General features: G+C 41.8%; 1 protein-coding gene across 2 annotated transcripts; it reads left to right on the top strand.

Annotated features, from left to right (window-relative positions):
• The first annotated feature begins 528 nt into the window (after positions 1-528).
• LOC124012446 (serine/arginine-rich splicing factor 7-like) lies at positions 529-22,016 on the top strand. Of its 2 annotated transcripts, none has more exons than XM_046326076.1 (7): positions 529-728; positions 4,223-4,451; positions 4,588-4,770; positions 4,938-5,006; positions 13,168-13,344; positions 21,007-21,108; positions 21,587-22,016. In XM_046326076.1, exons 2-7 carry the CDS (start codon positions 4,231-4,233, stop codon positions 21,636-21,638), a joined length of 804 nt encoding a protein of 267 aa, XP_046182032.1. In that variant the 5' UTR covers positions 529-728; positions 4,223-4,230; the 3' UTR covers positions 21,639-22,016. The 2 variants fall into 2 exon arrangements, with proteins under 2 accessions (XP_046182032.1, XP_046182041.1); XM_046326085.1 differs by having other exon boundaries at positions 574-728; positions 13,171-13,344.
• The last annotated feature ends 62 nt before the right edge of the window (positions 22,017-22,078 follow it).

Genomic DNA, 22,078 nt, shown 5'->3' with positions numbered 1-22,078 from the left:
TGGTGGCAAATCTGATGGCCAAATGGTATTGAACATCTAGGCGCTCGAGAGCATACCTGCCGATCTATAAATTATGTCCCCGTATTCTAGCATGGGTAGGATGGTCATCTGAATCGGGATTAGTTTGGCAGCTGGGTGAAAGAGGAGTGATTACGATAGAGGAAACCAAGTCTAGATTTAATTTTAGCCTGTAGTTTTGATATGTGCTGCGAGAAGGACAGTGCACCTTCTAGCTAGACTCCCAAGTACTTGTATGAGGTGACTACCTCAAGCTCGAGTCATGTTCAATGGCTAGGCTGGAGCCAGACCCAATTGTGTAAAATGTTTCATTCATCCATCCACCTGTTTATTTTAATAGTCCATTTTGTTTACTTGTGGAATAGTCCATCCAACGTTAATGTATAATTGGCGTGTGACGTGTCGGTAATATTTACCATGACTAGTAGTCGTCACTCGTTCCAATTTTTATTTTTCCCCCATTGATTTTTACACCAATTTTGAGTTTGTATCTGCACCATCTAGTGGAAACCGTGCATATTGTTTGTAGGAACCAATGGGATGTTACTATTGAGGAAATCCCTCCTCCTTGAAACCGAAAGAAGAAGCGCTCTCCGGTTGGCCGGGAAGGCTGGCGGTATTTCCTTCTCTGGGTTATCTGTAAAACGTGCTGCTGCTCTGTGTGAAGAGCTAACAGCTAGGTCAATACGGGAAAGGTGGACCTGGAAAAGGTGAGTGCCCGGATTGATTTGTAACTATGCTAAGGAAATAAAGACGACATTAATTAAATGTATAAACTCTTAAAAGGAATCACATTTTCTTACTCGTGTTTTCAGCTGACGTCTGAGGCCAACCGGGAAACGGTGTTCATTCACTCGCTCAGTTGAGGCGGCTAGTGTTAGCATAGTTATCTGCATCAAGTGAATATGGCAGCCATTGAATATGGTGGTCCAAGTTGCGTTTTGGACAAATTGTTTTAAATCAAATTTAGGATATCAAACATGCTTGGAGTAAATTTAAAGCAGTTTGTTTTATATCGTGATATTTATCCTACTTGTATAGCCTTATTTGGTGAACAAAGCCGTATGAAACCAATGTGCGGCCTATCATTTCTAACAAGCGCAGTACGCGCACTTTTTTGTACGGCACACTGGTGCTAGGAAGCGAGCTAATTGTGTGCATTGGTCCCGGCTTAATTACACATTTACCCGTAGTAACTAATTACTGTTACTTGTAATACATTAGTTACAGTTGTTAGTTAACGTTGTGGTTATCAAAAAGTACATGTCTGGCTGACCAGCTAGTTGCTCAAAGTCCGCCCACAAGGCCTGAGAACTAGGCCAACATTTTTCGCTGCAAGAGAGGAGTTCCCACATTTATCCATAATGTGTCTCCATAATGACAATTCTAATAAAACTGGTAAAATTAATTTACCTGGTTCTCAGCATTTCGCCCTTTCTGATATTGGTTCGTAACATAAATTATTTAATCTGAACGATATGAATGATTATAGGGAATGGTTAAGAAAACATTGTGAAATGGTGTAACAAGGCACATTGCTTTAAAATCGATTTTTTAAAACTGGAGTATAAAAATCGAAAAGCCCCAACAGTTTGCTTTTATTAACTAAAACATTTTACATTCATGTGGCTGTAGGCAGCTTGATTTTTACTTTATTTTTCCCCAGTCATAATTCCTCTGGAGCTAGATGGCTCTTGTCCCTCTTTCCTTTCCATCGTGAGTCCAGTACATCAAGTTTTATTATACTATTATTCGGTCACTACTACGACAATTTTATAGCCAGTAATGAAGTTAATATGTTCCTCTCTCTCCTGGCTTCAACTTTCTAGCCAATTTTGGCTAGCTAGTGCTACATACAGGGCTTGAGGCAAACTTTATTTTCACCATCATCCCAAAGTGCAATTTAAAACGTCCCAAATTGAAGATGACCAGTCCCAAATGTAAAAAAAAATGTTTACTGGTAGCCTACTACTGAAATTAATAAATGGGTATGTCAACTGAGCCAGCAATTGACATGAAAAAGATTGCCCCTAAAATACCAACACTGGAACAATACTTAAATCTATTTTGCATAAATGTACACAATTAGACTACATGTATAGCCTGGGTTTTATTGGCTACTTACAGCCTCATGTCCACAGCGACGCTTACATGAGGGATATGCCAGAAATGTAACCAAACTTGAGACTTTTAATTACATGCATACAGGCTAAACAGCGGTCATGTTTTACAATTGTAATGTAGGATAATTCACATTAACGTCTAAAGTCTTGGTTCTGGTGATGTCATTGAGGCACATGTTCTTCAGATCAAATGGTCACAAGCTGAGAGAAAGGCCGGCGCACGTCGCCCACTTTGCAATTTGATCGAAGTCAGTCGGCATTCACAATCGTAGTGATTTTAGTAACCCTTGTTGCATCTGTAGATCTCCCCTCTTTCAAAAACTTGAATGGATATTTTAAACTGCAACATTGAAACTACTCCTGTGTGTGCATTGCTGTGCTTGTAATGTGAAGAAATAATAGTTGATATCAACATTTTAAGCTAAACGTTCTGATCTGTTGCATCAGCCTCATTGCTTTTTAAAAATGTGTTTTATGTACAGTAGGCCTAGTTGTATGAATTTTGGATCTATCGTCCCAGGGCTGTCCTTGAGTCTGTTTGGACCGTCCCAGACTATATAGCATACCCAGAGAGAAAGCACAATATTAAATCCTCTCTCTGGAACTGTTGGATGATTATTTCTCATTTTATCTCCCCTGCTGTGTAGGCTCTAGTAATGATTGGTAGGACTGTGGGTGGTCAGGAATCAACTTGTGCTGCTGTTCTCGAATACTTGACTCTGCTGCAGTGCTTTCTCAACACACACACAGCCCTCAGCACCACTCATTCTTAGCAACCACCTGCCTCACTTCCTGATAGTCAGTAGTAGTAGGGCACAGATAAAATAAATAATAATTCGATGCCATGATGGCCGCACTGGACTTTAGTCGTAGCTCAAAAACCTGCGACCAATACATTTTCACCCGCAACATACTTTTCAAAGTAGCCTAATTTGGCGGTAAAGCTGCTGATATAGCAACCCTGGTTGGGTTTGATTCAAACCTGCTGGCAGCACACAAATAGTGATCAATTTGGTGTGTGTGACCTTTATTTAACTAGGCAAGTCAGTTGAGAACAAATTATTATTTACAATGACTGCATACACCGGCCAAACCCGGACGACGCTGGGCCAATTGTGCGCCGCCCAATGGGACTCCCAATCACAGCCTGGATTTTTTTCTACTGTGTTATTGACTTGTTAATTGTTTATTCCATGTGTAACTCTGTTGTCTGTTCACACTGCTATGCTTTATCTTGGCCAGGTCGCAGTTGCAAATGAGAACTTGTTCTCAACTAGCCTACCTGGTTAAATAAAGGTGAAATAAAATAAATAAAAATAAAATTCAAACCAGGGTGTCTGAAGTGACGCCTCTAGCACTGAGATGCAGTGCCTTCGACCGCTTATCCACTCCGGAGCATTTGCACGTGGCCAGATTTGTAATTCCTGTGGTCAATTTGGGTTGACTTTGCATATCCTTCTGGGGCTAGTTAGGGGCCATCAGTAAATTAGTGTACATGGGACAAAAACATTCCAAATAGCTCCAAATTTTAATACCTTAACCTCAAACCAACTATAAATTGCAGAAGTTCTTATACAAATATTGAAAGTGTTTGAGAACTAAAAGGTGTGCAACATGAAAATATAATAATTTACTGTGTAATTTATTGACGGTCCCTGACTAGCCCCAGCGATTCAAAGTAAAAACCAATTTAGCCACGGTTGCACACCAGCAACTCATGCCACCTGCAAACACACACATCAAACTAACACACCACATTTCTTAATTAGCCAAATCTAAATCAAGACATCGGGCTGTCTGCAGCCACACACAAATCTTTTTATTTATTTAATAAGAGGCCAAGTGTGGTTGCCTTTTAATGTTGTAGCTAGCTCACCTTGATTTTGCCTCTTTGTAGCTTGCGCTGAAACTATTTAATTGTTGACAGGGTGTTCCCATAACATGAGCTTCTGGATAAATTCAATATTTTCATAAAATGATGAGTTAGTGATTATTTCCTACCCACTTCAAAAGGCCATGCTAGTTTTGGAGATCTGCATGGTGCTTCAATGTCTGTTTGCCACTCCTTTATCTGGTTTCAGCTTTTAAGATGTCCTACTCGTCATCACGAAGCTCCTCGCGCAACACTGACTGCAAGGTGTATGTAGGTGACCTAGGCAACGGTGCTGCCAAGGGGGAGTTGGAACGGGCGTTCAGCTACTATGGACCTTTGCGCAGTGTCTGGGTGGCCAGGAACCCACCTGGTTTTGCCTTTGTCGAGTACGAAGATCCCAGAGATGCTGAGGATGCGACAAAGGGCATGGACGGCAAGTGAGTACACGTGCGGTTGAATTGCTTACAGCAGCAGCACAGTATTGATTGGATTCCAAGGGCTCAGTCTATGACACTTGGTCTCAGTTGTATGCCCCAAAATGCCATCTATTCTTAAACCATTGTCATGTTTCAGAGTGCTCTGTGGTGCCCGCATAAGAGTGGAGTTGTCAACGGGTATGTCTCGCAAGTCGCGCCACGACCGCCCCAGCCGCCGGCACTTCGACCCCAACGACCGCTGCTACCAATGTGGCGAGAATGGCCATTATGCATATGACTGCTATCGCTTTAGCAAGAGGGGTGGTGGCCGCCGCAGCAGGTAGTGTAGAGGCGGTCTTTCCCACTGTTAATGGAATGTCACTTTTGTTGAATGACATTCAACAACATGGTGGCTCCAAGAGAATGTACTTTTTGTGGAGGCATCATACATGTCTTTAAATGCTACAGCTTTCTACTGCACATATTTGATCAATGATCCTCTCGCAGGTCCCGCTCACGGTCAAGGTCCAGGGGAAGGCGTTACCGCTCACGCAGCCGAAGCAACGGCCGCGACCGGTGAGTGGTCACAAAAGGTCACAAAAGGACCCCTGCAAGTTGACTCTAAGGGTCAAACTATCTTTTGAAAGACTTTGTCTCTTTATTTGATCAGTTCTTGTTCTAGCCGAACTCGAACCTGTCTGAAATTCGAAGAGACCTACCTGACTGATTCAGATCAGTGTTCTCTTAATGGCTGTTAATAGCTTTGAGTTCCCTTATCTCCCCCCACTAGGCGTTATAAATCCCCATCATACTCAAAGTGCAGAAACAGGTAAGACTTAATCTACTGCAGAAATTGGTGAACATATTTTTCTTTATTGTATTTTTCTGACTTAGTTTGTAGCTATCATCCCAACTAGTGCCTTCAGGAAGTGTTCACTCCCCTTGATTTTTCTAGGTTGTGGGATTAAAATAGATTTTATTGTCCTTTTTTTTGTCAACTATCTACACAATACTCTGTCAAAGTGGAAGAATCTTGTCATGAGAATTATGTTCTCAACGTTCATAATCTACTTCAATTAACCTGTTACTCCTACTCCCTACTTTTTCCGAACATTCTGTTAAAAATCGCGCAAATTTTCAGCGCCCTGCTGCTCATGCCAGGAATATAGTATATGCATATGATTAGTATGTGTGGATAGAAAACACTCAGACGTTTATACAACTGGTTAAATCACGGCTGTGACCATAACAGAACGTGCGTTTCATCGAAAAGAGCAGGAAAATCTGATCACTGAAAATGGAAATGTATATCCATCCGCCACTTCAACCCATTGATAAAGGCGAACCACATTAAATGGGGCTGAGGTTGCAATACCTACAGCTTCCACACAATGTCAACAGTCTTGTCATTTGCCTAGGCTTTGTTTCTTGGTCAAACGAAGAAGAGACAAGCCATTTGTTCAGGTCTCCGACCGGATATTTTGGTTGAGATTTACCCGGACATTATTTCCAGACGTACCCCATATAGAATATACATCGCCTCGTGATCAATTTGATCGCTTATTAACGTGTACTAATACCTAAAGTTGCATGACAAAGGTATTTCGAAGTGTTTTGTGAATGTTTATCGACTTTTTTAATTAAAAAAAATGACGTTACGTTATAAGACGCTATTTTTTTCCCGTTTATCACACAGTCTCCATAGATCGATATCTAGGCTATATATGGACCGATTTAATAGAAAAAAAGACCCAATAGTGGTTATGGGACATCTAGGAGTGCCAACAAAGAAGATGGTCAAAGGTAATGAATGTTTTATATTTTATTTGTGCGGTTTGTGAAGCGACGACTATGCTAATTATTTTGTTTACGTCCCCTGCGGGTCTTTTGGGGTGTTACATGCTATCATATAATAGCTTCTCATGCTTTCGCGGAAAAGCATTTTAAAAATCTGACTTGTTGCCTGGATTCACGAGTGTAGCTTTAATTCAATACCCTGCATGTGTATTTTAATGAACGTTTGAGTTTTAACTAGTACTATTAGCATTTAGCATAGCGCATTTGCATTTCCAGATGTCTAGATGGGACGCCTGCGTGTCAGGTAGGAGCAAGAGGTTAAACTACTCAGTCTGCAACCCATAATTTGTAAGATTCTATTAATTAAACAGACTGAGGCTCAGCTATGATAGTGAAAATGTTTATTCACGAGAGCGCTAGTCCGTTGTACAAAACCATTCATTTTATACTGGCTCCTTACGCACTTACATTCACACACAAACGGTAGGTATCCTATGCACATACTGTATTGCTACCCAACCGACAAAGATTAGGGAGACCTTGAGAAGTACTCCCTGTCCTCTCCCAAATCTCCAGCTAGGTCGGCACCGAATTTTGCTCAGGCAGTCTAAGATACTATAAAGACACATTGTACAGGTATATTGTTTTACCCTAATTCTGACTAAAACTGTGTGTGTGTGTATATATATATATATATATATAAAATATTTTACTGACAAAAACTGCAAAAGACATCAGATTATAATTGTATGATTCTAATCAATTTCATAGAGTTACAAGGTTTCTGAGTGGAATTATTTCATCTTTCAACATTTAAATCACCAACAATCCACCCTTAATGACTAAATAATACACACTAATACATCAAACACTATATGGAGACATAAATGGTATCCAATAATATTTCAAACCAATACATGTATGTATATTCGATATTCATCAATGACTGTTAAAGGCCTATATCCAATTATAACGCTTCCTGTTTGTATTTAAAAAAAACAGTCAACATTAAAAATAGTCTCATTCAACATAGGCTCCTCGTAGTTAAAAGAAACGGAGCCAACTCCTAGGCCTGCAGGCCTGTATTCGTCATCCCACTGACTGGAGCTCGGAATCGGTCCGTACCTCACCATCTGTTGCGTCACTGACCTCTCCAGAGTCCTGGTGATCAAACCTCTCATACACGGAATCAACAACATCCACACAGAACCAACACACTCATACAGGTGAAAGATGCCCACAACAGTGATGACATTTTTCCATTTCTCAAACATACTGTCAAACCAATTTGTAAGAGAATTATCCACCCCAGAGTTCTGCTAATTTGTGAGCCAATGTGGTTGAACCAGCCAGGGCCTTGGTCACTGATCCGTCTGGAGCTGTGTTATCAAAAAATAACCGTACGGCAATGAACCCCAATCATTCTACCTACCCGCCCTTTTCTGCCAATTAACATATCGAGAGTCAGTCTATTTTACCAGGTCATGAGGGAATTGGCGAATAATTGGTCAGAGAACCCCTTTACTGCACCCCCAGTATCATTCATAAATCTCTAATTATAGTAGATGTCATTAATCCAATCCACATTTTTATTTGTCCACCACCAAAATAATGTAGTGGTAAAGCCTTCACATATTTTCTTCATCTGAAACTTCCCTGAGGATGCCAATAGCATCCATCTAAACTCACATCCTGGTCAAAACTTCTCCTGTGCCTACTTTAGCCTCCTATAACTGGCCTCTGACTAACTCGAACTGGTTGGACCAATAACCCCGGGGCGCAAGTTCCTCACCACCCTTTTTGATAGTTTCTGTCATATGCGTCCTTTGCTGGTACGAGCCCACCTTACATCAGTTATAGGTGCTGTGAGGTTAAGAATTGTCTCCTGTACTTCCAAACCTAAGTCAGTCATATTAATGATTACCTTTCAGCCATTAAAATAATCTAAGTTGTCAGTGCCATTCTTGTATCTATAACACTGGTACTCATCCGGAGTTAATGTGAACCGAGGTGGGTTGGCAGAGTACGTCAATCTGGCCAACCCAATCCCTATAAAGTTATTTGCTTTCCTAGGGAATTGCTTAATGTTTACCTTAAATCCTACATATTGATCTTCTTTGACTCCTTATTCTGTAAGACACTCATCAGTGTATTATATATTTTGTCTTTTACTTTTTATCAATGACAATGGCGTCCTATAATTAGTATCCGCCGGTGGTGGATCTGGATGTATCAGAGAGGTTTCTAAGACTAGGATGCAGCTCAGAGCCCCTACTCTTCCCAAAAACCGCCAACCCTCTCCTGTCCTTAGTTGGTCTGCTAGGTACCACCCCATACTCACACTTCTAGGATCACTCACAGTGATGAACGGTCGGGATAGGAATGATTTGTTAAGGAAGTACCCCCCGGACACTGTTGGTACTTGGTTCTTCTCCTAACTCTGTCTGTGTGTGTGTGTGATCAGCAGTGCTTACATGTGTACATACTTTCTTGCCGTGGGTAACGTGGACCCAAGTGACTCAGCTATTCTAATGGAAAAGGCAGTGGTTTAACAGAACCTGATATGGGCCTTCACAACGGGGCTGCTTCCTGGCTATGCTCCTCAGGGACTGGATCCACACCCAGTCTCCTGGTTGGATTGAGTGAATTTCCTGTAATTCATCTGTTGGACACAATCTTGGACATATGGGTTTGGTTAACAAACAGTCTTCTTGTGTTCTGCTAGTAATATCTTCAACTTCTGTCTACCTGTTTTGGTCCTTAACTCTGTCCATCTATTTGTTCTACCTGATTAGCTAAACTGTCATCCATTATTTAAAGAAATAGATCCTAGTAAACCAACTCTTGGGATAAAATCTTGACCGAAATATTTTAGCTCCCATAATCGTGTCCACCAAGTAAGTTGGGAACACTTCTACCCATTTGCTATATTTATATATTATGTATATGTATTTTTTTAAGTAGTTCATTATCACATAGGGTTCATTATCACATAGGCCACAAAGTGTGTCCTAACCTGCTCTACAACCTGCTCCACTATCCCCCTGGTTGCCATGTATCAATATTGTTGCATATCTAAACAATGACTTAAGTAAGATTAGTAAAATATCCTTATGTTTGACATTATCTTGTAGGATTGTCCCTTTCATTTTCCACATGTCCAATTCTCCCTGTGGAGTTAGTTCTTGGCTATCCTGTAACAATTCTCTTGTCAAGTGTCTTATCTTCTAGATTTATCTGTGCTGCTTCGTATGGTTTTAAATGCCCATGTGCTTGTCTGTGTAAATAGTCACCTTTCTCATTTGGCAGGCACACGTCAATGCTACTATTTTGGCCTGTTGTGCCAAATAATTTCTAGGAAATGGTTGTCTAACACCTTAGTTCCTGAAACCAACTAAGCTTTCATTCCCCTTTTGTCTCCACTCAGTAACTGTTATCTACCCATTCTGTGTCACTTCTATCTTCTCTCCTCATGCTACTCCCCAACCATCAAGGTCTCAGTAGTGTGGGGAGGGCTTCTCCACCCTCCTGCCTTTCCTTCTATCTGTCTGTCTCTTTCTTATAACAGTCAGTATCAAATATGGGTTGTTTCCAAATATTGACTAAATGTCTCACTATCTCCCTGTCTGAACTCATTGATTTAAAAAAAAAAATCACCTGTCTATGGTGGCAATCTCTAAGGTTAGTTTGATTAAGGTTATCCCATATCTCTATGCTCTCAGTGATCCTGGACCACCACAGATGTCATATTCCTGTCCTGTTGGCTTGGATTAGGTTCTAAATACTTAACATAAGTCTACCATTAATCCAAGGCTATGCCATTTCTTCTCATTGGTTCAAGTTATACAAATATATCAAAGAACTAAACTCGTTCATAATTATCAATTACACAATTTACCTTGATCAGTTTTACAAATGTACAATAAATTCATTATCCAAATGGCCCTCCCATGAGGCTGATCAGACCACAAAGGAAAGCCATGATAGAGGTCAAGTCATACCACCTTTTTATAGTCGTGTTTCCTACTATATTATACAAAAGAAAGAAAATCCAAACATTTTGTACATGTTGTATCCCAGGTTTCCAGAACATTCCCTTTATCAAAATAATTCATGTGTTTAATTACAACTCAGAAAATAAAACTTTGGGCCCTCCTGGGTGGCGCAGTGGTTAAGGGCGCTGTACTGCAGCGCCAGCTGTGCCATCAGTCCCTGGGTTTGCGCTCAGGCTCTGTCGTAACCGGCTGCGACCGTGGGGCGACGCACAATTGGTCTAGCGTCGTCCGGGTTAGGGAGGGCTTGGTCGGTAGGGATGTCCTTGTCTCATCGCGCACCAGCGACTCCTGTGGCGGGCCGGGCACAGTGTGCACTAACCAAGGTTGCTGGGTGCACGGTGTATCCTCCAACACATTGGTGCGGCTGGGTTGGATGCGCGCTGTGTTAAGAAGCAGTACAGCTGGCTGGGTTGTGTATCAGAGCCCGTACGGGAGTTGTAGCGATGAGACAAGATAGTAGAAACAATTGGATACCACACAAATTGGGGAGAAAAAGGGGTAAAATTAAAAAAAATATATTTTAAAAATTCTAATATTCCATATGTGTGTGGGAGACTATGAAAAATGGAAATCTCCTCAAACCCAAAGACAAACCCCAGGTTTTAAACAAACAATATTTCCAGGCCATTTCAATTTGGTAGAATATGCCTCGATCTCATCTAATGGTCAGCATTAATTCAGAAACGCAAACAAAACCTAATAATAGTGTTATCTTCTCATTGTACTACCTCCAACCATTAGTTTTACATTTCATCAATGTACTTAATTGAGCATGGATACAATACTGTACTTTAAATCTATCCCCTACTACTTGACTAGTTTAGCCCAAGCTTGCTTTGTAACGTTAAAACCAATTCAGTCTGTCTGCTAACAAGTCTCTCAAAATGCTTGATATGAATACCCTGCCATTAGACCCACACAACCGCGATTAATGTGCACTGTCCCTGCAAAATAAAATTAACTCAACCTGCAATCCATTTTACTGACCTGACATTGTTCCAAGTAATGGAAACAGATTGTTAGAATACCTTAACTTCCTGTTCAATTTCACTGGTAAAATCAAACCAAGAATCAATAACCATAAACTATCACAACTTTTACGATTCAACTATTCAGACCTGAATCTCTTACAGCCAAATATTGCCCAGTGAGCGCGACTAACTCCAGTGGACAAAAATATAACCTCTCCTCCAACAACGTTCTGCCTTACCGCTATCGTACGATTAAAACCAAACTTTACAACTGTCCCTTCTCTTTCGGCTTCACACCTATGAAATGTCCAATACTTAAAAGTAACATGTAAGTCACCAAATGTATAACCTACATCAGTCAATCCATAAGAATAAAAACACAATTCGATGGGCACAACTCTATCGCAATTATCTCTCCGCTATTATTTAGGATTCATTACATTTGGGTAACCGTCTCTTCTATGATCCAGTAATTTAAATACGACTCCATTCTCAATAGTTATTCCAGCAGATCATTTAGGCAACAGACACCGTATTACATCAAAATCACCTCGCTATTATTTAGAATGAATTATTCTCTCAATTTAGACTTCCCTCCTTCGTTGGATAACCAGACCTAAATGTGCGTAGATGTGACTCTCCCCTTCCTGCATCTCCTTTCAGTTAGTTTACATGGGTAGTGTAGTGTCTTTGTGGTAGCCACTGGTACCTTGTGTCATTATGGACCTAGTTTATATTGGTACTGCAGATACCTCGTGTCATTACGGACCTAGTTTAAGTTGGTATCGTGTCATTACGGACCTTCTGTTACCTAGGTGGCTCTACACCCAATTCCTATTTTCCAATTGCCTAGAACACTACCTACCTATATCAGGGTTCTGTGCACAAAATTCTAAAAATAGGTCACCAGGTAAGAATGCCCTTTGGGAATTTTCAAATCAACTACATTTATTATAGTCCTCAATAGTCTTTGCCGATGACAAGCATACCCATAACATGATGCAGCCACCACTATGCTTGAAAATATGAAGTGGTACTCTGTGATGTGATGTGTTGAGTTGGATTCGTCCTGAAGATGACTTTGTATTCAGGAAATTAAGTTAATTTCTCTGCCACGTCTTTTACAAGTTTTACTTTAGTGCCTTATTGCTAACATGATGCATGTTTTGGAATATTTTTTATTTTGTGTAGGCTTCCTTTTCACTGTCCATTAGGATAGTATTGTGGAGTAACTACAATGTTGATCCATCCTCAGTTTTTGCCCATCACAGCCATAAAACTCGACTGTTTGGCCTCATGGTGAAATCCCTAAGCGGTTTCCTTCCTTTCCGGCAATTGTGCATCTTTGTAGTGACGGGGTGTATTGATACACCATCCAAAGTGTAATTAAGGACTTCTCCAATGTCTGCTTTTTTTATTTGTATACCCATCTACCAATAGGTGCCCTTGCGAGGCATTGGAAAAACTCCTTGGTCTTTGTGGTTGAATCTGTTTGAAATTCTACGCTATTATTGGGTGTATTTTTTTAACAGCTGAGGTAGTCATTAAAAAAAACATGGTACACACTAATTTCAGTGAGTCCATGCAATATATTATGTGAATTGTTAACCACATTTTCTTTCTCCAGAACCTATTTAGGCTTGCCATTAACAGGGTTGAATACCTATTGACTCAATACTATTATTTTTTTAAAATAATAAAAACATGATTCCACTTCGACATGGGGTATTGTGTGTAGGTCAGAGATACAATTGCAATTGAATCCATATTAAATTCAGGCTGTAACACAAAGTAGATCAAGTCAAGGAGTTTAATTAAAGGCACCATAGGCACCCAACCCTTAGTTTGCTTATAGTGGATAGAGCGGCTTTGAATAGATGACATGATGATGCTGAGGGTATTGTCTTTGCACAGTAGATCTGGGTCCCCAGCACGTTCCAAGTCCAGAAGTCCAGTGCGCAGGTCGTCCAGAAGTCCAGTGCGCAGGTCGTCCAGAAGTCCAGTGCGCAGGTCGTCCAGAAGTCCAGTGCGCAGGTCGTCCAGAAGTCCAGTGCGCAGGTCGTCCAGAAGTCCAGTGCGCAGAGCAGCAAGGTAAGGCTCACATACACGATAGTCAGTAATGAAGTGGTCTTTAACATGGTAGGCCCATCGTCCAGCTCTTACTGAGACAGATTATGCAACTGAAGGTAATGACTGATTAAAAATTGACTTTCATTTTGTGTAGTGTCGCCACTGCCCCCTTTAAGGGGTTTTCATCTATGTTTTCATCAATGTTGAAAACCAACCTATATTGCACCCAAGGCTGTACTGTCATGGCAGAGGCAGCTTACTGGTGAAATCTATTCCTTGGGGGAATAATATAGGACTTTGGCACAGTTTAAAGTAGACCTAATCTACAATCTGAGAGAGAGAGAGAGAGAGAGAATTGCTATATGGTGAAGAATGCCAACAACCAAGTTTCCAACTTTTTTTTTTTTTAGTAAAGTACCTGTTGGATAAACAAAACCCTGATGGAAACTAAAATGGTTAAATGTCGGCAAAACAAAATACGCTAGACGAGGGTGGGTATTTTGTTGTTGTTGGTGATTAGATTATGCAGTGAATTTGAGGAGTAAACAATTTCTTGTGCAATTGTTTCAGATTGTCTTATAGTCACATACAGAGTTGCAGGTGTGATTGCATGGTAGAATGAAAATATTAGACGTTGAGCTCCAACATGCAGGACTAGTGAAATAAAATAATGTAAATGGTTATAAAATGAACTACATAAATAACATTATACATAATAATAACTGAGGCAGTGATGAATGAATGTGTCCATTTTGGTGGAGGCAGAGTAAATGCTGTTGGTGGGGTGGAATGACCATAGGTGGAGCAGGAGAGAAATGTCCATGGCGGGAGAGCTGACTAGGGGTGGGCTATTCAGCAGCCTTAGGGTAGAAACTATTGGCCAGTGGTTCGGTTTTTAGCATCATGCTTCTGTACTGCCTGCATCTGAGTGATGAAGTGGGGAGAACAGGGCGTGGGCTGGTGTCCCTGATGATCTTCCTGTGGCACCTGGTGTTGTAGGTGTCCTGTAGAGCACCCAATGGTGCGTTCGGCTGCACGTATCACCCTCTGAAGAGCTTTGCGGTTGCTGTACCAGGCTGTGATGCAGTCCAACTTTATGATCTCTGAGGGTCCTCTGGGACAGACCGGGGGTGGCCCGTTAAGAAGTCCAGGACTCGGTGGCAAAGGGAGGAGTTCAGACCCAGGGTTCTGAGCTTTGTAATGAGCTTATTTTTATTTACTTTTTTAAACTAGGGAAGTCAGTTAAGAACAAATTCTTATTTTCAATGATGGCCTAGGAACAGTGTTAACTGCCTTGCTCAGGGGCAGAATGACAGAGTTGCAACCTTTCAGTTACTAGTCCAATGCTCTAATCACTAGGCTACCTGCTGCCCCATTATAGGGCACTATGGTATTGAAGACCGAGCTGTCGTCAATGAACATCGTTTTATCATGCATTTATTTTGTCCAAGTGGGTAAGGGCAGTGTGCAGGGCAATGGCGTTGTCTGTGGAACTGTCAGGGCGGTAGGCAAATTGGAAAGGGTCGAGGAGGGAGGAAGCGATGTGGTCTTTGACTAGCCTCTCGAAGCACTGATGGTGGAAGTGCATGCTACTGGTCGGTAGTCATTCAGTTGGTTCACTTTCCTTCTCTTGTGCACAGGTATGATAGTGGACATCTTGAAGCAGGTGGGTGTAGAGGTAGACCGATTTATGATTTTTCAATGCTGATACCGGTTTATTGGAGGACCATAAAAAAGCTGATACCGATTAATCGGCCGTTTAATTTATTTTATTTTTTACAATTGTTTAAAAATATATATTTTTAAATTTATATTTAAAAAAGTTAGATGTATTTTGTAATGACAATTACAACAATACTGAATGAACAATGAACACTTATTTTAACTTAATATAATACATGAATAAAATCAATTTAGTCTCAAATAAATAATGAATTATGTTTGGTTTAAATAATGCAAAAACTGTGTTGGTGAAAAGTACAAGTGCAATATGTGCTACCTCAGAACATGAGAACATATGAAAGCTGGTGGTTCCTTTTAACATGAGCCTTCTATATTCCCAGTTAAGAAGTTTTAGGTTGTAGTTATAGGACTATTTCTCTCTATACCATTTGTATTTCATATATCTTTGACTATTGGATGTTCTTATAGGCACTATAGTATTGCCAGCCTAATCTAGAGAGTTGATGGGCAAGAGGTCATAAACAGCGCAATGCTTGAAGCACAGCAAAGAGCTGCTGGCAAACGCAGTAAAGTGCTGTTTGAACGAATGCTTACGAGCCTGCTGCTACCTACCACCGCTCAGACTGCTCTATCAAATCATAGGCTTAATATGGTCAAATCCGGAAAACATTTCGAAAACAATGTTTATTCTTTCAGTAAAATTTGTATTTTATCGAACTGGTGGTATCCCTAAGTCTAAATATTGCTGTTACATTGCACAACCTTCAACGTTATCTCATAATTATGTAAAATTCTGGCAAATTCATTACGGTCTTTGTTACAGTTTGCAATGAGCCAGGAGGCCCAAACTGCTGCATATACCCTGACTCTGCTTGCACAGAACAAGAGAAGTGGCACAATTTCCCTAGTTAAAATAATATTGCCTGCTAACATGAATTTAACTAAATATGCAGGTAATAAAAATATGCTTGTGTATTGATTTTAAGAAATGCATGTGTTAGGTACACATTGGTGCAAACGACCGTGCTTTTTTCACAAATGCGCTTTTTTGGCGAAGTAGGCTGTGATTCAATAAATTAACATGCACCACATTGATTATATTTTATTTTACTTTTTGGCTAGTCAGTTAAGAACAAATTGTTATTTTCAATGACAGCCTAGGAACAGTGGGTTAACTGCCTTGTTCAGGGGCAGAATGACAGATTTGTACCATGTCAGCTCAGGGATTTGTTCTTGCAACCTTTCGGTTACTTGTCAAACGCTCTAACCACTAGGCTACACTGCCGCCCCAATGCAACGCAGGACAAGCTGGATAACTACACATGGTTGATATTACTAGTTTTAGTGAATATGATGTCTATATATTTTTGATGTCTATATATATATCGGTCGACCTCTAGTATAGAGGCCTGAGCTAGGGGGAGATTGAAAATGTCAGAACATAACAGCCAGCTCATTTACACATGCTGAGGGCACGACTAGAGATGCCTTCTGGGCTGGCAGCCTTGCTAAGGTTAACATGTTTTGAAAGACTTATGTCCTCGGGAGAGACTGAGTATGTAGTTTTCACCGTGGGCTCTCCTCGGCAGCTCAGGGTCATTGTGCTAAAATCTTGATAAAAATGTTTACCTTGTGGGTGGCATTGGTGACTGATGTGGCTGGCTTTTTTTTTTGTAATCTGTGTTAGAAGTTCCTGCCACATAAGCCTTGTATCCGACCCGCTGAATTGCTCCTCCACTTTGTCTCTTGTTTCACGATGCTCAATCTGCGTAAGTCAATTATTGTCCTGTTTATAAGCAGCATCTGTTTCCCTACAAGGGTATCAATACATTGTTTTTGTTTTTTGGGCTATCAATGGTTTTCGATTCAGGTACGTTTTGAAAGATCCTATAGGTAAGCATTAACAAACTTAAAAAATTAATGGATCCGGTGGCGGAGTCTACATATTTGTTGACATCTCCAGAGGCAACCCGGAACATATTCCAGTCCATGTAATCACAACAGTCTTGGAGCGTGAATTCTGATTGGTCGGACCAACACTGTACCAACCTGATCACCGGAACTTCCCTCTAGAATCTTTATAAGCGGGGAGAAGCAAGATGGGGTCATGGTTGGATTTTACGGAAGGACGGAAGAGGTGTCAAAAGTGTGTAGCAATGGTCAAGAGTAGAATTTCCGTGAGTTAGACAGATGTGTTGGTAATAATTTGGGAGCACGGTTCTCAAATTACTTTTTATTAAAGTCCCCTGCAACAGTGTACTCTGCCTCCGGGAATGCAGTCTCCAGTTTGTTCAGGGTCCAATGAAGACCTTTCAGAGCCTTTTTGGTGTCGGCTTGGGGCGAGATGTACACACCTATGGCGATTAATCCTGGTGAACTCTCTTGACGATAAAAAGGCCAACATTTTACGACCAAGTATTCCAAGTCGGCGGAGCATAAACTCAAGTTCCCACCGACACACCATGTGTTGGTCATAAAGCAGAGCCCACCGCTCTTGCCAGAGAGCCCGCTTCCTATCTGCTCAAAACTAAAACACGCTGGTTGTATATCATCTGTCTGGATGTCGGAGGAAAGCAAAGCCTCAGGAAAAACAGTGTTGCAGGATCTGATGTCCCACTGGAAGGAGATCCTTGCACTGGATTTGGAAAGTTTGGTCATTAATGATTGAAAATTGGGTGAGTATTATAATCAAATCAAAGTTTATTTCTCCCGTGCGCCGGATACAACCGGTGTAGGTAGACCTTAGTGAAATGCTTACTTACAAGCCCTAACCAACAGTTAAGTAAACAGTGAAAGGCTTTATACAGGTGGTACCGGTATAGTCTGTGGAGGGGCACCGGTTAGTCGGGCTAATTGAGGTAATGCAGTGATGCAATCAGTCAGGATGCTCTCAATGGTGCAGCTGTAGAACCTTTTGAGGATCTGAAGACCCATGCCAAATCTTTTCAGTCTCCTGAGGGGGAATAGGTTTTGTTGTGCCCTCTTCATGACTGTCTTGGTGTGTTTGGACCATGTTAGTTTGTTGGTGATGTGGATACCAAGGAACTTGAAGCTTTCAACCTTCTCCACTACAGCCCGTCGATGAGAATGGGGGCGTGCTCGGTGCTCTTTTTTCTGTAGTCCACAATCATCTCCTTTGTCTTGATTACATTGAGGGATAGGTTGTTATTCTGGCACCACCCGGCCAGGTCTCAGACCTCCCTGTAGGTTCTTGGCGTTGTCGGTGATCAGGCTTACCACTGTTGTGTCGTCTGCAAACTTAATTATGGTGTTGGAGTCGTGCTTGGTCATGCAGTCGTGGGTGAACAGGGAGTACAGGAGAGGACTGAGCACACACCCCTGAGGGGCTCTAGTGTTGTGGATCAGCGTGGCAGATGTTGCTACCTACCCTCACCACCTGGGGGCGGCTCGTCAGGAAGTCCAGGATCCAGTTGCAGAGGGAGGTGTTTAGTCCCAGGATCCTTAGCTTAGTGATTAGCTTTGAGGGCATTATGGCGTTGAACGCTGAGCTGTTGTCAATTAATCTGTAATGGAAGACTGGTTGCCCAGCATCTTAGTGAGATTAAGACCCCGCCACGCCGTTAGGTGTCTTTTCTGCCTACTCTCAGCTCCTCGCCGAAGAAGCTAGTCTATCGTTCTGTTGTCTCAGGGATTTCTTTGAGGTCAGGTGGACAGTGAGTACCCAGTGATTTGTATTCCAAAAGTTCTACCTGTGTGTGTGTGTGTGTGGTAATGCACGAAACAAACTTAAAGAAATTTCAGAAACACTAGAAAAAAACGAAGAATCCTGAAATGTTTTATCGAAGCTCAAGGTGCCCTCTTAGCCATTGTTGATAGAATGATAGAATAACAATGTTGTAGTAGTGTGGCGTGGTCCTCAATTAAACTTTAAAAAGTGTGCACACTATATTAGGCTACAGTTTCAATAAATTGTGATTAACTTCACAAGGTGGATGAAAGTGCATCGTGATAAGCTTGATGCTCCTTTCCAATAGATGGGTCATCTGTGTTTGTCTGCCAATTGACCACTACAAATGATCTTGCTCTTATCCATAATCTCATGTAGCCTACCCTCTGCACTGTATCTGTAAACTGTTTGCTAGAGTGCATGTCAAGACAAGTGTGCATTTGTTTATCGCAGACTTTTTGTGCAAAAACCATTGACAAAGTAAAAAAAAAGGGGATGGATTTTTATTTTTTCCAATAAATGAAAGTTGACAGTGCACTAAAAAAAGCACTGTCGTGACGCACAACCTTTTATTCACAAGAAGCCAGTTTGATGACAACACCTCTGTTGGTAAAAATGCCAATATTATACACTGCTCAAAAAAATAAAGGGAACACTTAAACAACACAACGTAACTCCAAATCAATCACACTTCTGTGAAATCAAACTGTCCACTTGACAATACATTTCACATGCTGTTGTGCAAATGGAATAGACAACAGGTGGAAATTATAGGCAATTAGCAAGACACCCTCAACAAAGGAGTGGTTCTGCAGGTGGTGACCACAGACTACTTCTCAGTTCCTATGTTTCCTGGCTGATGTTTTGGTCACTTTTGAATGCTGGCGGTGCTTTCACTCTAGTGGTAGCATGAGACTGAGTCTACAACCCACACAAGTGGCTCAGGTAGTGCAGCTCATCCAGGATGGTACATCAATGCGAGCTGTAGCAAGAAGGTTTGCTGTGTCTGTCAGCGTATTGTCCAGAGCATGGAGGTGCTACCAGGAGACAGGCCAGTACATCAGGAGACGTGTTAGGAGGCCGTAGGAGGGCAACAACCCAGCAGCAGGACCGCTACCTCCGCCTTTGTGCAAAGAGGAGCAGGAGGAGCACTGCCAGAGCCCTGCAAAATGACCTCCAGCGGGCCACAAATGTCTGTTCAAACGGTCAGAAATAGAGGGTGGTATGAGGGCCTGACGTCCACAGGTGGGGGTTGTGCTTACAGCCCAACACGGTGCAGGACGTTTGGAATTTGCTGGAGAACACCAAGATTGGCAAATTTGCCACTGGCGCCCTGTGCTCTTCACAGATGAAAGCAGGTTCACACTGAGCACATGTGACAGTCTGGAGTGGCCGTGGAGAACGTTCTGTTGCCTGCAACATCCTCCAGCATGACCGGTTTGGCGGTGGGTCAGTCATGGTGTGGGGTTGCATTTCTTATGGGGGCCGCACAGCCCTCCCTGTGCTCGCCAGAGGTAGCCTGACTGCTATTAGGTAACGAGATGAGATCCTCAGACCCCTTGTGAGACCATATCCTGGTGCGGATGGCCTTGGGTTCCTCCTAATGCAAGACAATGCTAGACCTCATGTGGCTGGAGTGTGTCAGCAGTTCCTGCAAGAGGAAGGCATTGATGCTATGGACTGGCCCGCCCGTTCCCCAGACCTGAATCCAATTGAGCACATCTGGGACATCATGTCTCGCTCCATCCACCAACGCCACGTTGCACCACAGACTGTCCAGGAGTTGGCGGATGCTTTAGTCCAGGTCTGGGAGGAGATCCCTCAGGAGACCATCCGCCATCTCATCAGGAGCATGCCCAGGCGTTGTAGGGAGGTCATACAGGCACGTGGAGGCCACACACACGACTGAGCCTCATTTTGACTTGTTTTAAGGACATTACATCAACGTTGGATCAGCCTGTACTGTAGTTTTCCACTTCCATTTTGAGTGTGACTCCAAATCCAGACCTCCATGGGTTGATAAATTTGATTTCCATTGATCATTTTTGTGTGATTTTGTTGTCAGCACATTCAATTATGTAAAGAGAAAAGTATTTAATAAGAATATTTCATTCATTCAAATCTAGGATGATATTTTAGTGTTCCCTTAATTTTTTTGAGCAGTGTATTTGTGTAAATCTGACAAATTGATAGAAACATAGCTATTGCTTGAAGTGGAATGAAATTGGGTGCCAGTACAAAAAATAACCAGTATTGCATTGAGGATTTAGTCCCCTCCTTGCCTACTGACCACCATGCTGTTTCCTCTGCAGTCGCTCTCGCTCCCGCTCCCGGTCCGTGTCCCGCCCCAGGGCGCGCAGTGTCTCCAGATCTCGCTCCCGGTCCAAGTCCCGCTCAGCCACCAAGAGGGACAGGTATTGAACTTCAATCTTCACACCCCTACACATTTTTTTTCTGTCATGTGGCACTGACGTAAGACTTTTTTATTCATGCATGTGGTACTGAAGACAGTTAAATTCAACTGGTCAAAATGGATCACCTGTCTGAACTGGTTTTCCCATCTTCTGTACCACCGATGTAGTCTCCAGTTTTTATCCCAGATTACATTTACATTTAAGTCATTTAGCAGACGCTCTTATCCAGAGCGACTTACAATTACTCGCTATTGTGTTGTAATTGGGATTTCCAGATGCTCGTTCAGCTATCAGTTCCTACCATTTTTGTCCCCTGTATCTAAACACAATGATATATTAAATTAGGATTAGTGGTTTGAGTGCTCTCCATACTGCCTGGTGCACTATGCTGAAGGAATAGCTATGCTAATGTTCCTTCTTTGTTTCGAAGGTCGTGCTCCACTGAAACTGCTATAATGGTCTTCATCCCTTGTTTCAGTCGATCCAGGTCTCCGAGCCAGAGGAAAAGCCCCACTCCTGATGCCGACTGACCATGGGGGGGTGAGACCGCTCCCTGCTCTCTCCTGTTCCGCTGTCCCCGTTTTCCTCGGGGCTTGAAGCCATTTTACACCCTTGTCTATGTATTTGATTTCTTTCTCCTGTCATTTTTTAAATTTATCCCTTGCTTTTCATCCTCAGGCTTTGGCATTATTTCATCTGTATGTACTAAGGATTCCTAAACTCCTTTTTCCATCATGTACATTTCAATAGCTCGTTTTACAGTATTTTAAAAAATATTTTTGCGTTCTGTGCGTTTTACTCTAGTTTGTCATTTTTATTTTTATTTTTAAAGCTAAATGATTTGGGGTTTTATTTCATTTTCAATGTAAATGGCGGGATCTTTTTAATAAAATGAATCTTTACACTAACGTTAGTGATCTAATTCATGGTCCAAGTGGTTGTAACTACTCACCATTGACTCAAAGTATTT

The sequence above is a fragment of the Oncorhynchus gorbuscha genome, linkage group LG02 (genome assembly GCF_021184085.1).
Source record: "Oncorhynchus gorbuscha isolate QuinsamMale2020 ecotype Even-year linkage group LG02, OgorEven_v1.0, whole genome shotgun sequence".
NCBI classification, from domain to species: domain Eukaryota; kingdom Metazoa; phylum Chordata; class Actinopteri; order Salmoniformes; family Salmonidae; genus Oncorhynchus; species Oncorhynchus gorbuscha.
The sequence above is the reverse complement of the archived record's forward strand: the minus strand, read 5'-3'. Positions and strand labels throughout refer to the sequence as shown.